Genomic DNA, 13,549 nt, shown 5'->3' with positions numbered 1-13,549 from the left:
AGAAACAAACTGAAAGTTTTGGAGGGGAGGAGGGGTTGGGGGATGGGTGAGCCTGGTGGTGGGTATTAAGGAGGGCACGTATTGCATGGAGCACTGGATGTGGTGCATAAACAATGAATTTTGGAACACTGAAAAGATAAAATTAAATTTTTAAAAAATTTTTACAGGCACCTGACTGGCTCAGTCAGTAGAGCCTATGACTCTTGATCTCAGGGCCGTAAGTTTGAGCCCCATGTTGTGTGTAGAGATTACTTAAAAGTAAAATCTTTAAAAAAAAAAAAGTTTAAAAAATGTATAAAAACAACCATAACTGTGATACAGTTTAAAAAGCTGGCTCATAAGATGTAAGCTCTAAAAGAATCAGCCACAGACCAGTCAGGATCCCAGGGTACAGAAACAATCTTACTCCTGATCTGAAGAAATAGCTACAAGTTTGCAGAAGTAAAAACTGAAGTGTACGGGCGCCTGGGTGGCTCAGTGGGTTAAGCCGCTGCCTTCAGCTCGGGTCATGATCTCAGGGTCCTGGGATCGAGTCCCGTGTCGGGCTCTCTGCTCAGCGGGGAGCCTGCTTCCTCCTCTCTCTCTCTGCCTACTTGTGATCTCTCTCTGTCAAATAAATAAATAAAATCTTAAAAAAAAAAAAAAACTGAAGTGTGTGGATCCATGCTATCCAAGGTGGTAGCCACCCACCACATGTATTTATTTAACTTAAAGTGGAAATTAAAATAAATAAATTTAAATTTAAAATTTAAAAAAATTAAAGATTCAACTCTTCAGATTGCTAGGCATATTTAAAATACCAATTAGCCACATGGAGGCACTACCATGTATTAGAATAGATATAGAATATTTCCATCATCACAGAAAGTTATTTTTTTATTAAGTTCAATTAGCCAACATTATAGTACATCTTTAGTTTCTGATGTAGTGTTCAGTGATTCATTAGTTGTGTCTAACACCCAGTGCTTATCATATCACATTGACAATGCTGATCTAGACCACGGCAGCTTCGGAAAACGGAATGTTTACATCCATGTAGGCAGGAACTTCCTCCATCCTATATGTCATTGTGTATCCCTGGCACTTAGAGCAATGCAGAGCACATAGTACATGCTCATTAAGACTTATTGAATAGGGATGCCTGGGTGGCTCAGTGGGTTAAAGCCGCTGCCCTCAGCTCAGGTCCCGATCTCAGGGTCCTGGGATCGAGCCCTGCATTGGGCTCTCTGCTCAGCAGGGAGTCTTCTTCCCCCTCTCTCTGCCTGCCTCTCTGCCTACTTGTGATCTCTGTCAAATAAATAAATAAAAATCTTTAAAAAAAAAAGACTTATTGAATAAATTATTAAGTAAACCTAATAGCCCTGAAATAGGTGAATGATTAAGTAAACTATGCTACAATTAGGCTGTTGATATTATCAAGCCATGATAAATAATTTTTATGAAAATTTTTTTGTTTGTTTTTTGTTTTTTGTTTTTTTCATTTATTTATTTTCAGCATAACAGTATCATTATTTTTTCACCACACCCAGTGCTCCATGCAATCCGTGCCCTCTATAATACCCACCACCTGGTACCCCGACCTCCCACCCCCCGCCACTTCAAACCCCTCAGATTGTTTTTCAGAGTCCATAGTCTCTCGTGGTTCACCTCCCCTCCAATTTACCCCAACCCCCTTCTCTCTAACTCCCCATGTCCTCCATGCTTTTCGTTATGCTCCACAAATAAGTGAAACCATATGATAATTGACTCTCTCTGCTTGACTTATTTCACTCAGCATAATCTCTTCCAGTCCCATCCACGTTGCTACAAAAGTTGGGTATTCATCCTTTCTGATGGAGGCATAATACTCCATAGTGTATATGGACAACATCTTCCTTACCCATTCATCCGTTGAAGGGCATCTTGGTTCTTTCCACAGTTTGGCAACCATGGCCATTGTTGCTATAAACATTGGGGTACAGATGGCTCTTCTTTTCACTACATCTGTATCTTTGGGGTAAATACCCAGGAGTGCAATGGCAGGTCATAGGGAAGTTCTATTTTTAATTTCTTGAGGAATCTCCACACTGTTCTCCAAAGAGGCTGCACCAACTTGCATTCCCACCAACAGTGTAAGAGGGCTCCCCTTTCTCCACATCCTCTCCAACACATGTTGTTTCCTGTCTTGGTAATTTTGGCCATTCTAACTGGTGTAAGGTGATATCTCAATGTAGTTTTAATTTGAATCTCCCTGATGGCTAGTGATGATGAACATTATTTTCATGCGTCTGATAGCCATTTGTATGTTTTTATTGGAGAAGTGTCTGTCCATATCTTCTGCCCATTTTTTGATATGATTGTCTGTTTTGTGTGTGTTGAGTTTGAGGAGTTCATTATAGATCCTGGATATCAACCTTTTGTCTGTACTGTCATTTGCAAATATCTTCTCCCATTCCGTGGGTTGCCTCTTTGTTTTCTTGACTGTTTCCTTGGCTGTGAAGAAGCTTTTGATTTTGATGAAGTCCCAAAAGTTCATCTTTGCTTTTGTTTCCTTTGCCTTTGGAGACATATCTTGAAAGAAGCTGCTGTGGCTGATATCGAAGAGATTACTGCCTATGTTCTCCTCTAGGATTCTGATGGATTCCTGTCTCACATTGAGGTCTTTTATCCATTTTGAGTTTATCTTTGTGTACAGTGTAAGAGAATGGTCGAGTTTCATTCTTCTACATATAGCTGCCCAGTTTTCCCAGCACCATTTATTGAAGAGACTGTCTTTTTTCCACTGTTTATTTTTTCCTGTTTTGTCGAAGATTATTTGACCATAGAGTTGAGGGTCCATATCTGGGCTCAATACTCTGTTCCACTGGTCTATGTGTCTGTTTTTATGCCAGTACCATGCTGTCTTGGTGATCACAGCTTGGTAGTAAAGCTTGAAATCAGGTAACGTGATGCTGCCAGCTTTATTTTTGTTTTTCAACATTTCCTTAGCGATTCGGGATCTCTTCTGATTCCATACAAATTTTAGGTTTATTTGCTCCAGCTCTTTGAAGAATACCGGTGGAATTTTGATCGGAATAGCATTAAAAGTATAGATTGCTCTAGGCAGTATAGACATTTTAACAATGTTTATTCTTCCGATAATTTTTAATTGCTCAGGAAATTGGTATGTAATAGCCTGAGAATATATGCCAATACTTACACCCACTCCCCCTTCTCTATTTTTTAAGTTTTAATCAAGTTCCAGTTAGTTAACATGCAGTGTAATACTAGTTTCAGGCGTACAATGTAGTGATTCAACACTTCGATACAACACCCAGTGCTCATCCCAAGAAGCGCCCGCCTTAATCCCCATCACCTATTTAGCCCATCCTTCCACCCACCTCCATTCTGGTACCTATAAGATCGTTCTCTATAATTAAGAGTCTCTTTCTTGGTTTGCACTCTCTCTCTCTCTCTCTCTCTCTTTCTTCCCCCTTGCTCATTTGTTTTGTTTCCTAAATTCCATATATGGGTGAAATAATTTGTTATTTGTCCTTCTCTGACTGACTTATTTTGTTTGGCATAATATTCTATAACTCCATCCATGTTGTTGCAAATGACAAGATTTCATTCTTTTTTATGGCTGAATAATATCATATATATATATATATATATATATATATATATACACACACACAAACACACACACACCACATCTTCCTTATTCATTCATCAGTTGATGGACACTTGGGCTATTTCTGAACTCCCCTTTCTTTTTAGGAACAAAACACCCTGATCTTAGTTAACATAATTCCACTTAAAATAAAAGATGCCTCCATCAGAAAGGATGAATACCCAACTTTTGTAACAACATGGACGGGATGGAAGAGATTATGCTGAGTGAAATAAGTCAAGCAGAGAGAGTCAATTATCATATGGTTTCACTTATTTGTGGAGCATAACAAATAGCATGGAGGACATGGGGAGTTAAAGAGGAGAAGGGAGTTGGGGTAAATTGGAAGGGGAGGTGAACCATGAGAGACTATGGACTCTGAAAAATAATCTGAGGGGTTTGAAGTGGCAGGGGGTGGGAGGTCGGGGTACCAGGTGCTGGATATTATAGAGGGCACGGATTGCATGGAGCACTGGGTGTGGTGAAAAAATAATGTATACTGTTATGCTGAAAATAAATAAAAAATAAATTTTATGGGGAGGGTATGTGCCTTGGTGAGTGCTGTGAAGTGTGTAAACCTGGCGATTCACAGACCTGTACCCCTGGGGATAAAAATAAACCTTAAACCAGTTAGAATGGCCAAAATTTTCGCTTTTGTTTCCTTTGCCTTTGGAGACGTATCTTGAAAGAAGTTGCTGTGGCTGATATCAAAGAGATTACTGCCTATGTTCTCCTCTAGGATTCTGATGGATTCCTGTCTCACATTGAGGTCTTTTATCCATTTTGAGTTTATCTTTGTGTACGGTGTAAGAGAATGGTCGAGTTTCATTCTTCTACATATAGCTGTCCAGTTTTCCCAGCACCATTTATTGAAGAGACTGTCTTTTTTCCACTGTATATTTTTTCCTGTTTTGTCAAAGATTAATTGACCATAGAGTGGAAATAAACTTCTGGGACTTCATCAAAATCAAAAGCTTCTGCACAGCAAAGGAAACAGTCAAAAAAACAAAGAGGCAACCCACGGAATGGGAGAAGATATTTGCAAATGACAGTACAGACAAAAGGTTGATATCCAGGATCTATAATGAACTCCTCAAACTCAACACACACAAAACAGGCAAACACATCAAAAAATGGGCAGAAGATATGAACAGACACTTCTCCAATCAAGAAATACAAATGGCTATCAGACACATGAAAAAATGTTCATCATCATTAGCCCTCAGGGAGATTCAAATTAAAACCACATTGAGATATCACCTTACAACCAGTTAGAATGGCCAAAATTAACAAAACAGGAAACAACATGTTTTGGAGAGGATGTGGAGAAAGGGGAACCGTCTTACACTGTTCGTGGGAATGCAAGTTGGTGCAGCCTCTTTGGAGAACAGTGTGGAGATTCCTCAAGAAATTAAAAATAGAGCTTCCCTATGACCCTGCAATTGCACTCCTGGGTATTTACCCCAAAGACACAGATGTTATGAAAAGAAGGGCCATCTGTACCCCAATGTTTATAGCAGCAATGGCCATGGTCGCCAACTGTGGAAAGAACCAAGATGCCCTTCAACGGATGAATGGATAAGGAAGATGGGGTCCATATACACTATGGAGTATTATGCCTCCATCAGAAAGGATGAATACCCAACTTTTGTAGCAACATGGACAGGACTGGAAGAGATTATGCTGAGTGAAATAAGTCAAGCAGAGAGAGTCAATTATCATATGGTTTCACTTATTTGTGGAGCATAACAAATAGCATGGAGGACAAGGGGCATTAGAGAGGAGAAGGGAGTTGGGGTAAATTGGAAGGGGAGGTGAACCACGAGAGACTATGGACTCTGAAAAACAATCTGAGGGGTTTGAAGTGGCGGGGGGTGGGAGGTTGGGGTACCAGGTGGTGGGTATTATAGAGGGCACGGCTTGCATGGAGCACTGGGTGTGTTGAAAAATAATGAATACTGTTTTTCTGAAAATAAATAAATTGAAAAAATAAATAAATAAATAAATAAAAATAAAAATATATTATATGTTTAAAAAAAGAATAAATAAATAAATTTTTTTAAAAAAGATTATACTTTCTGGTATCCTTGAAATTAAGTGTAACCATGTGATTAACTTCAATCAAATAAGATGAGAGCAAAATGCTATATAGCACTTTTGCATAATCTCATAAAAGAGGCAGTATTCAGGGGCTCTCGGGTGGCTCAGTCTATTATGTCTCTCTCTGCCTCAGGTCATGATCCCAGAGTCCCAGGGTCAAGCCCACATTGGGCTCCCTGCTCAGCAGGGGTCTGCTTCTACCTCTGCCCCTCATCATGCTTGTACTTCCTCTCTCTAGCTCAAATAAATAAATAAAATCTTTTAAAAGAGAGAGAGAGAGAAATTGATCTTTTTTCCTCCCCTTCCCTTTCCTGTCTCCTGGGATATAGATGAAATGCTAAGAGTGATGTCTAACATGGCGTCTATTAGCCACATTGTAGATTTTTTTATTTTTTGAGGGGAAGGAGGGACAGAAGGAGAGAGAGAGAGAATCCCAAGCAGGCTCCAGGCCCAGTGTGGAGTCCTATGTGGGACTCAATCTCACAACCCTGAGATCATGACCTGAGCCAAAAATCAAGAGTCAGAGACTTAAATGTCTGAGCCACCCAGGTGTCTCACCACATGTAGCTTTTAAAATATAAACTTCTTAAAATTAAATAAAATAAAATTTAAAATTTAGTTCCTTGGACTCACTAGTTCATTTCACTTCTCAACAGCCTCTACAAATTTGTTCAGCACAGACACGGACCATCTCCAGCATGACATAAAGTTTGACTGGATAGCAGTGTTATGGAACACTAGAAAGAGTGAGGTTATGTGGTTCAAGCTGCATGCTGAAGATGGTAGAGTCTGGATTTCTGATAATGTCGTTAGACCTCCACAACCATGCTGGACTTTCTATACATTTGTACTTCTGTCTCATTAAGTTGCCATTCTTTTTCTGCCACGTGTAGTGAAAACTATACCTTAAAAGATTAAATAATAAATGAGAATAATACAAAATTCTATATGCAGAGAAGCTTGCAACATTCTCCTAACTTTTAATCTTTAATCTAAACTTTTCTTTATTTTATGTTTAATACTTTTTTTTAATGCTCAGACAGAATCAACAGTTGAGAACTAACTACATGTCTTCATTGCTAAGTGGTATAATTTGACTGTTACACTTCTGTGAATTGAGAAGTTGTTTTTAATGTTTCACAACATTCTCTGGCTCTTAAACAATGGGAGAAAATGCTTTCCCTTGATTCCTATGTTTTTCCAGTGAGACCAGAACAAAGCAAGTAATTAGCTCTCAATAGACCCACCAAGTCTCAACCCTCAGTAGGTGAGATAATCCCTGAGAATTTAAACAATTCTGTTAGTGTGGCTGTTATCTGCTCCTGCAGTATCCAATGACTCAATTGATTGATGATGTTCTTTTCCAAACTCTCAGCAAAGAACCCAGACATGTACATGACTAAGTGGCTCCCATCACAGCCCACATGCTAATGTCCCAGGCTTCCACAATACAAGCAAGGCATTGAGAGATAGAGAGGGGAACTCACCAAGCTTGGTTCTGGACCACATGCTTTAAAATATGTATTAACAAAGTATAAGCACATTTGGCATAAAAGGCAATGTGGAGCCTATGTCATAATCATTTTTAATTGAAATACAGATGACATACAATACAGTCAGCATCTATTTAATAAACATTTATTGAGCGCCTACAGCAAGCCAGGAACTGTGGTAGGACCTCAAAGGCAACTACGAGACAGAGAATGTTGAGCCCAAAGCATCCTCGAAACAAAAGAATTAAACTGTCTTTAAATGCTTGAAAACTTTTTGGTATAGAATCAGGGCCTATTCTCAGTAGCTCAAAAGAACTAAAAGACGTATGTGTGGACAGACATGCAGTCATTTTGTAAAATAAAATCAATGACCAGCAGCAATAATAATGAGATGATGACTAATTTTTATTGAGCCCAGGTAAAACTCTACACTGTTATTTTCTAAAAGCTTTACATATATCATTGTGTTTAATGTTCAGAATCATCTTGGGGATACATGCTATTATTAATATTATTTTAATTGTGCAAAACAATGTTCAGAGAAGTGAAGTAGCTTGGATCTTGGACTGTGGCTATAGGCAATTGGAACATCCTACTAAATTTCAGAGCTTGAGCTCTTAAAATTTTAACAAGAAGAGATGTGCTCTTCACCATGAAAGGATTCAGAGTGAATCAATAAGAAATAATAAAGAGAGGACAATGCATGGGCCTAAAGGGTTAATTCAACAAGCACTTATTTTTTTCAGCAAACATTTATGGAGCACCAATTACATACATATTTAGGTCCACAAAGAGGGGACAGTGAATAGTCTTGCCCTTGAAAAAAACACATGTAAAATAACTATAATCAAAGTGATAAGGCAATGATAAAGGGATACAAATATAATCATGGACAGGAGACACAAATTCAACACAAGGAGGAAAGAAGTCAGAGAAGGCCTCATAAGGGAGATGACTTTAACCGTCTTAAAGGATGAATAGGATTTTGCCATATGGAAAGAGGTGGTAAAGTTATTCTGGGCAGTATTTCCTCAGGGTTTAATGATGATGTCATCCCTGGCCATGATTATTGAAGAAGTGAAGGAAATTTCCTGGTGCCTTTAAAGCCACTATTCACCTATATGTTCAGTCAGCTCTTATGGAGCAAGAGACAAGTCCCTATGGCCTATAACCCTACCTGTGATGCTCCATCCCTCTACAAGGAAGCTGCCTGAATTCTTTCACCTGATCCTCAAGGAGAGGTGAAAGGATGGAATGCAAATGCAACTCCAGTCCTTGTAATTCCAAAGCCAAAGAGGCAAATTTCATTATATTTTCTAAATTGTCCACAGTGATATGAGTCAGTTGGGTGAAGCAGAATTTCAGAGAGGTGGAAGGATATATGAGGTCACCAAGATGAGGATGGGGCAATTAAACCACTGTTGGCCAATACAATAACCCCCTCCACAAAGGTGTCAGTGCAGGCAAGCTTGAATAATGGCTGAAGATCACAGAAATAATGGTCAGTCACACTGGGATCACAATAACAGAGGCACAGACTGTCAGAATGAGAACTTCACCGAGAAACACTAATAAGCATGTCAAATGACATGTCATTTAGAATAAAGGACAGAAGTCTGGAGTAGAAACATGCATGGACAGTATTTTCCTCCCCTTCATTCTTCAAGTTAAGCCTAATAAGAATTTTCTACATTCTGTGTTTATTTATAGTTGGATAAGTCTAAAAGTAGTCTTTCCATTAAAACATTGACTTGATCTTTCCCCACTGACAGCTAGAACCTATGCCATTTCAATTTTTTTTTTTTAATTTATGGATGCTGGACATTGTGAAAGGGCTTGTGAAGATTGTAGAACTATCTTTTGTACCAACATGTCACAAGAACTGAAATTGCCCCCAAGATTATTTCAATACTTGTAATCAGGTGGTCTATTTTACAAGATCCCAAGAACAAATCAGAAGAACAGAAAAATTCTTGGATACGATTTTTGAAGATACACTTCTTCATATTGGAAGATAAGATCACATTGGTACCCTCTTCAAATAGCCCATGATGATTCCTCTCTTTGATTTTCCTTCTTAATGAAACACAGGTCATTATTAGGAGGTTGAAAAAGGAAGGGAGAAGAGAGGGAGAGAGGGAAAAAGGAGGGAGGGAGAGAAGGTGAAAGTATATAATAGGAGTACTTTAACCTGTCAAAATATTCTCCTTTCCATTTGCATTTTTTTCAATTTATTTATTTTCAGAAAAACAGTATTATTTTTTCACCACACCCAGTGCTCCATGCAAGCCGTGCCCTCTATAATACCCACCACCTGGTACCCCAGCCTCCCACCCCCTGCCACTTCAAACCCCTCAGATTGTTTTTCAGAGTCCATAGTCTCTCGTGGTTCACCTCCCCTTCCAATTTACCCCAACTCCCTTCTCCTCTCTAACGCCCCTTGTCCTCCATGCTATTTGTTATGCTCCACAAATAAGTGAAACCATATGATAATTGACTCTCTCTGCTTGACTTATTTCATTCAGCATAATCTCTTCCAGTCCCATCCATGTTGCTACAAAAGTTGGGTATTCATCCTTTCTGATGGAGGCATAATACTCCATAGTGTATATGGACCCCATCTTCCTTATCCATTCATCCGTTGAAGGGCATCTTGGTTCTTTCCACAGTTGGCGACCATGGCCATTGCTGCTATAAACATTGGGGTACAGATGGCCCTTCTTTTCATGACATCAGTATCTTTGGGGTAAATACCCAGGAGTGCAATTGCAGGGTCATAGGGAAGCTCTATTTTTAATTTCTTGAGGAATCTCCACACTGTTCTCCAAAGAGGCTGCACCAACTTGCATTCCCACGAACAGTGTAAGACGGTTCCCCTTTCTCCACATCCTCTCCAACACATGTTGTTTCCTGTTTTGTTAATTTTGGCCATTCTAGCTGGTGTAAGGTGATATCTCAATGTGGTTTTAATTTGAATCTCCCTGAGGGCTAATGATGATGAACATTTTTTCATGTGTCTGATAGCCATTTGTATGTCTTGATTGGAGAAGTGTTCATATCTTCTGCCCATTTTTTGATATGTTTGCCTGTTTCGTGTGTGTTGAGTTTGAGGAGTTCATTATAGATCCTGGATATCAACCTTTTGTCTGTACTGTCATTTGCAAATATCTTCTCCCATTCCATGGGTTGCCTCTTTGTTTTTTTGACTGTTTCTTTTGCTGTGCAGGAGGTTTTGATTAATTTGAGTCTCAGTACTACCCAACACCATGACATGGTTGGATATCATGGAGCCAATCTGATCTCGTCCTGGAACATTATACCAGGATACCAGCCAAGTCTTTGGTTCTAGGAATAACCACAGAAGCAGCAATATTAAGTCCTTACATTTGTTTCTGCCATTTCTGAATGTCTCACTGAAATCAAAATCTATTTCAATCTGAGGGGTTTGAAGTGGCGGGGGGGGTGGGAGGTTGGGGTACCAGGTGGTGGGTATTATAGAGGGCATGGATTGCATGGAGCTCTGGGTGTGTGAAAAAATAATGAATACTGTTTTTCTGAAAATAAATAAATTGAAAAAATTTTTTTAAAAATCTATTTCAAGAACAGAGAATAATCAGATATGTGTTTTTCTTTATCATTTTCCCATTCTTACTCCATCCCTTAGTTCTTTTTGCCCCACAACCTCCTCACGGCAATTTTCACCTCTGCATTTCTGAGTGTGTATATGATGGGGTTTAGCATGGGAGTGACAACTGTGTAGAACACGGCCACCAGTTTATCCTCAGTAAAGGTGGAGGAAGGTCGCATGTAGAGGAAGATGGCAGGTCCAAAGAACAAAAGGACCACTGTGATGTGAGAGGCACAGGTGGAGAGAGCTTTGCGCCTCCCCTCTGCAGAATGATTCCTCAGGTTGAAAAGGATGACAATATAGGAGGACACCAAGATGAGGAAGGAGCACAGAGCAATTAAGCCACTGTTGGCCAACACAATAACCCCCTCCACAGAAGTGTCCGTACAAGCAAGTTTGAATAATGGCTGAAGATCACAGAAGTAGTGGTCAATCACATTGGGACCACAGAAGGGCAACTGGATGGTGATGAGAATCTGTATAATGGAGTGAAAAAAGCCACCAAGCCAGGAGCCAGTCACCAGTACATGACACAGTGGACGGCTCATAATGTTCATATAATGAAGAGGCTTACAGATGGCCACATAGCGGTCATATGCCATCACCACAAGCAGAAAGATCTCAGTGACCCCAAAGAAGTGGAAGAAGAATATCTGAGTCACACAGCCCTTCAGGGAAATGGTTTTAATCTTGGCAAGTAAGTCTGTGATGAATTTAGGGACTACAGTGGAGGAATAAGTGATCTCCACCAGGGACAGGTAGCTAAGGAAGAAGAACATGGGGGAATGCAGACTCTTACTGACATTGACTGTCAGGACAATGAGACCATTGCCCACCACTGTGGCCAGGTACACAAGAAGAAACACCACAAAACACACTCTCTGCACCTCTGGATCCTGGAAAAGGCCAGTGAAAATTAACTCAGTCACATTATTTGTACTGGACTCCATGTGGAGAAGATGAATCTCAAAGAAGAGTCCTGTGACAAAACAAACATATCATAATACCAATCATGCATGCTTATTTAGTACTTGCTGTTAATAGAACCCTTTAGTACATAACATCGTACTTGTTTATTTTACTTACTTATTTGTTAACATAACCAATATTTATCCATTCACTACCCAATACCCCACTCAATACAAAGCACTATGCAATCTATCTCACAAAAACTCCATGATCCCCAATTCATAAGCGAGAAAACCAAGGCTCAGAGAGGTTGTGAGTTAGCAAAGCCTCCCAGTAAGAAGTGGACCCAGAACAAGAACCATATCATTTTATTCCAACTAGTATGTTATCTCAAGTATACCCACATTGAAAATAATAACCAACATTTTCAGCAATAATAGGTATCCCTATTACCAACAATTCTTATCATGCCTTAGCAAGAGAAATTCTCAAGTGAACTTCTGCTCCTGAATTCCTTTTCCCTCCATTTACTCCTCAGAAATGCCAATCTCATTAATAGTTCTCCCTCTCTAACGAGTGTCTTCAGTGGTTTCCTTACATGATACTATCAAAGTTTCTAAATTTTTCAGGCCCTATGGCTTTGCCCAACCCCACATCTTCATGAAATGTAACAAACATTTTGAGAAAATTGTGATGCCTGGGGCCAAAGTGGACATCTGGAAGCTGTTGAGAATATAGTCAGTATCAAACAATAATTCACATATAATATATGGGGATTCACCTGTTCAGTTGTTTCTGTCTTCCAGTATTCTCATCTTTGTCAGCAGGAGGTGAGGATTTATTTCAAGCCGGTTCTTTGACCAAATGTTTTATTAAGCATCTACCATGTGCCCAGGCAATTCAGGACATATGAGGGAAGAAAGAAAAATGGCTCTCACCCTCAGGAAGCTTTTTGCTTCATACAATTCAGTAGCACGTTTATGAAATGAGGTAGAGGGAAACTCTTGACATTTTCTCTGCTTTTGAAATTACTCTGAAGTTGTCAGTCACAATGTTGTATGCCTGAAACTAATGTAACATCTTGTGTCAGTTATAGTTCAGCTAAAAAAACAAGTACAATTACTTTGAAGTATTTCTTATTCCTCTTATTTTTCCTTCTTCCACTTGTGCTTCTAAACTGAAAAAGATTAAGTACTTCCCCCATCACCAATTTCTCTCATAGTAAAAATTAGAAGATATACACAAGGTGACAATATGCTGAGAGAATCCTCGGCAAGTTACCTGGCTAGCACTGGAGGAAGAAATGGGAGCATTGCATGGCATGAAAGAAGGGTACCCAAGAAGAACAACTGAACAGGAGAGGGAAAGCAAGAGGTGGTCCCCTTACTGGAGCAGAGGGGAAAAAATGAAAGCATCGGAAACCACCACAGAGGATGTAAAACAGTCTGGTGGCCTAAGGGAAACTAAAGTATGTGTCGACCTGATATTCACCATTGTCATTGTTATTGTCATCCCAACAGCCACAAGGGCAGACACTTGACAGTTAGTTAGTATCTACTGTGTGCTGGACTGTGGTAAGCACTTTATCATTGTCCCCTCAATTAATTCTTGCTGTACCACTTTGAGGTAGCTAATTGATAGGTGAGTAAACTCTGACTCAGAGAGGTTAAGTAACCTGTCCAAATACACTTGTGAGTGATTGAGCCAAGGCTGGAATGCAGGGCTTTCTAGAAAGGGAGGGAGAGCTACCACTCCTTAGCCAGAGAAGAAAGGGGTTAGCCACTCCAG

At 39.6% G+C, this 13,549-nt stretch overlaps 1 protein-coding gene across 1 annotated transcript; it reads right to left on the bottom strand.

Moving 5' to 3' along the window:
• Nucleotides 1-10,884: 10,884 nt before the first annotated feature.
• LOC122914323 (olfactory receptor 4B1) lies at nt 10,885-11,802 on the bottom strand. Its single transcript, XM_044260955.1, has one exon. The coding sequence runs from the start codon at nt 11,800-11,802 to the stop codon at nt 10,885-10,887; it is 918 nt and encodes a 305-aa protein (XP_044116890.1).
• Between the last annotated feature and the right edge of the window lie 1,747 nt (nt 11,803-13,549).

Source organism: Neovison vison, chromosome 7 (assembly GCF_020171115.1).
Source record: "Neovison vison isolate M4711 chromosome 7, ASM_NN_V1, whole genome shotgun sequence".
In the NCBI taxonomy this organism is placed as follows: domain Eukaryota; kingdom Metazoa; phylum Chordata; class Mammalia; order Carnivora; family Mustelidae; genus Neogale; species Neogale vison.
Note: the sequence above shows the minus strand (reverse complement) of the source record. Positions and strands in the feature narration are given on the sequence as shown.

Coding starts and splice junctions, on each gene's coding strand:
- LOC122914323 (XM_044260955.1), bottom strand. CDS start 11,802: ATGGAGTCCAGTACAAATAATGTGACTGAGTTAATTTTCACTGGCCTT.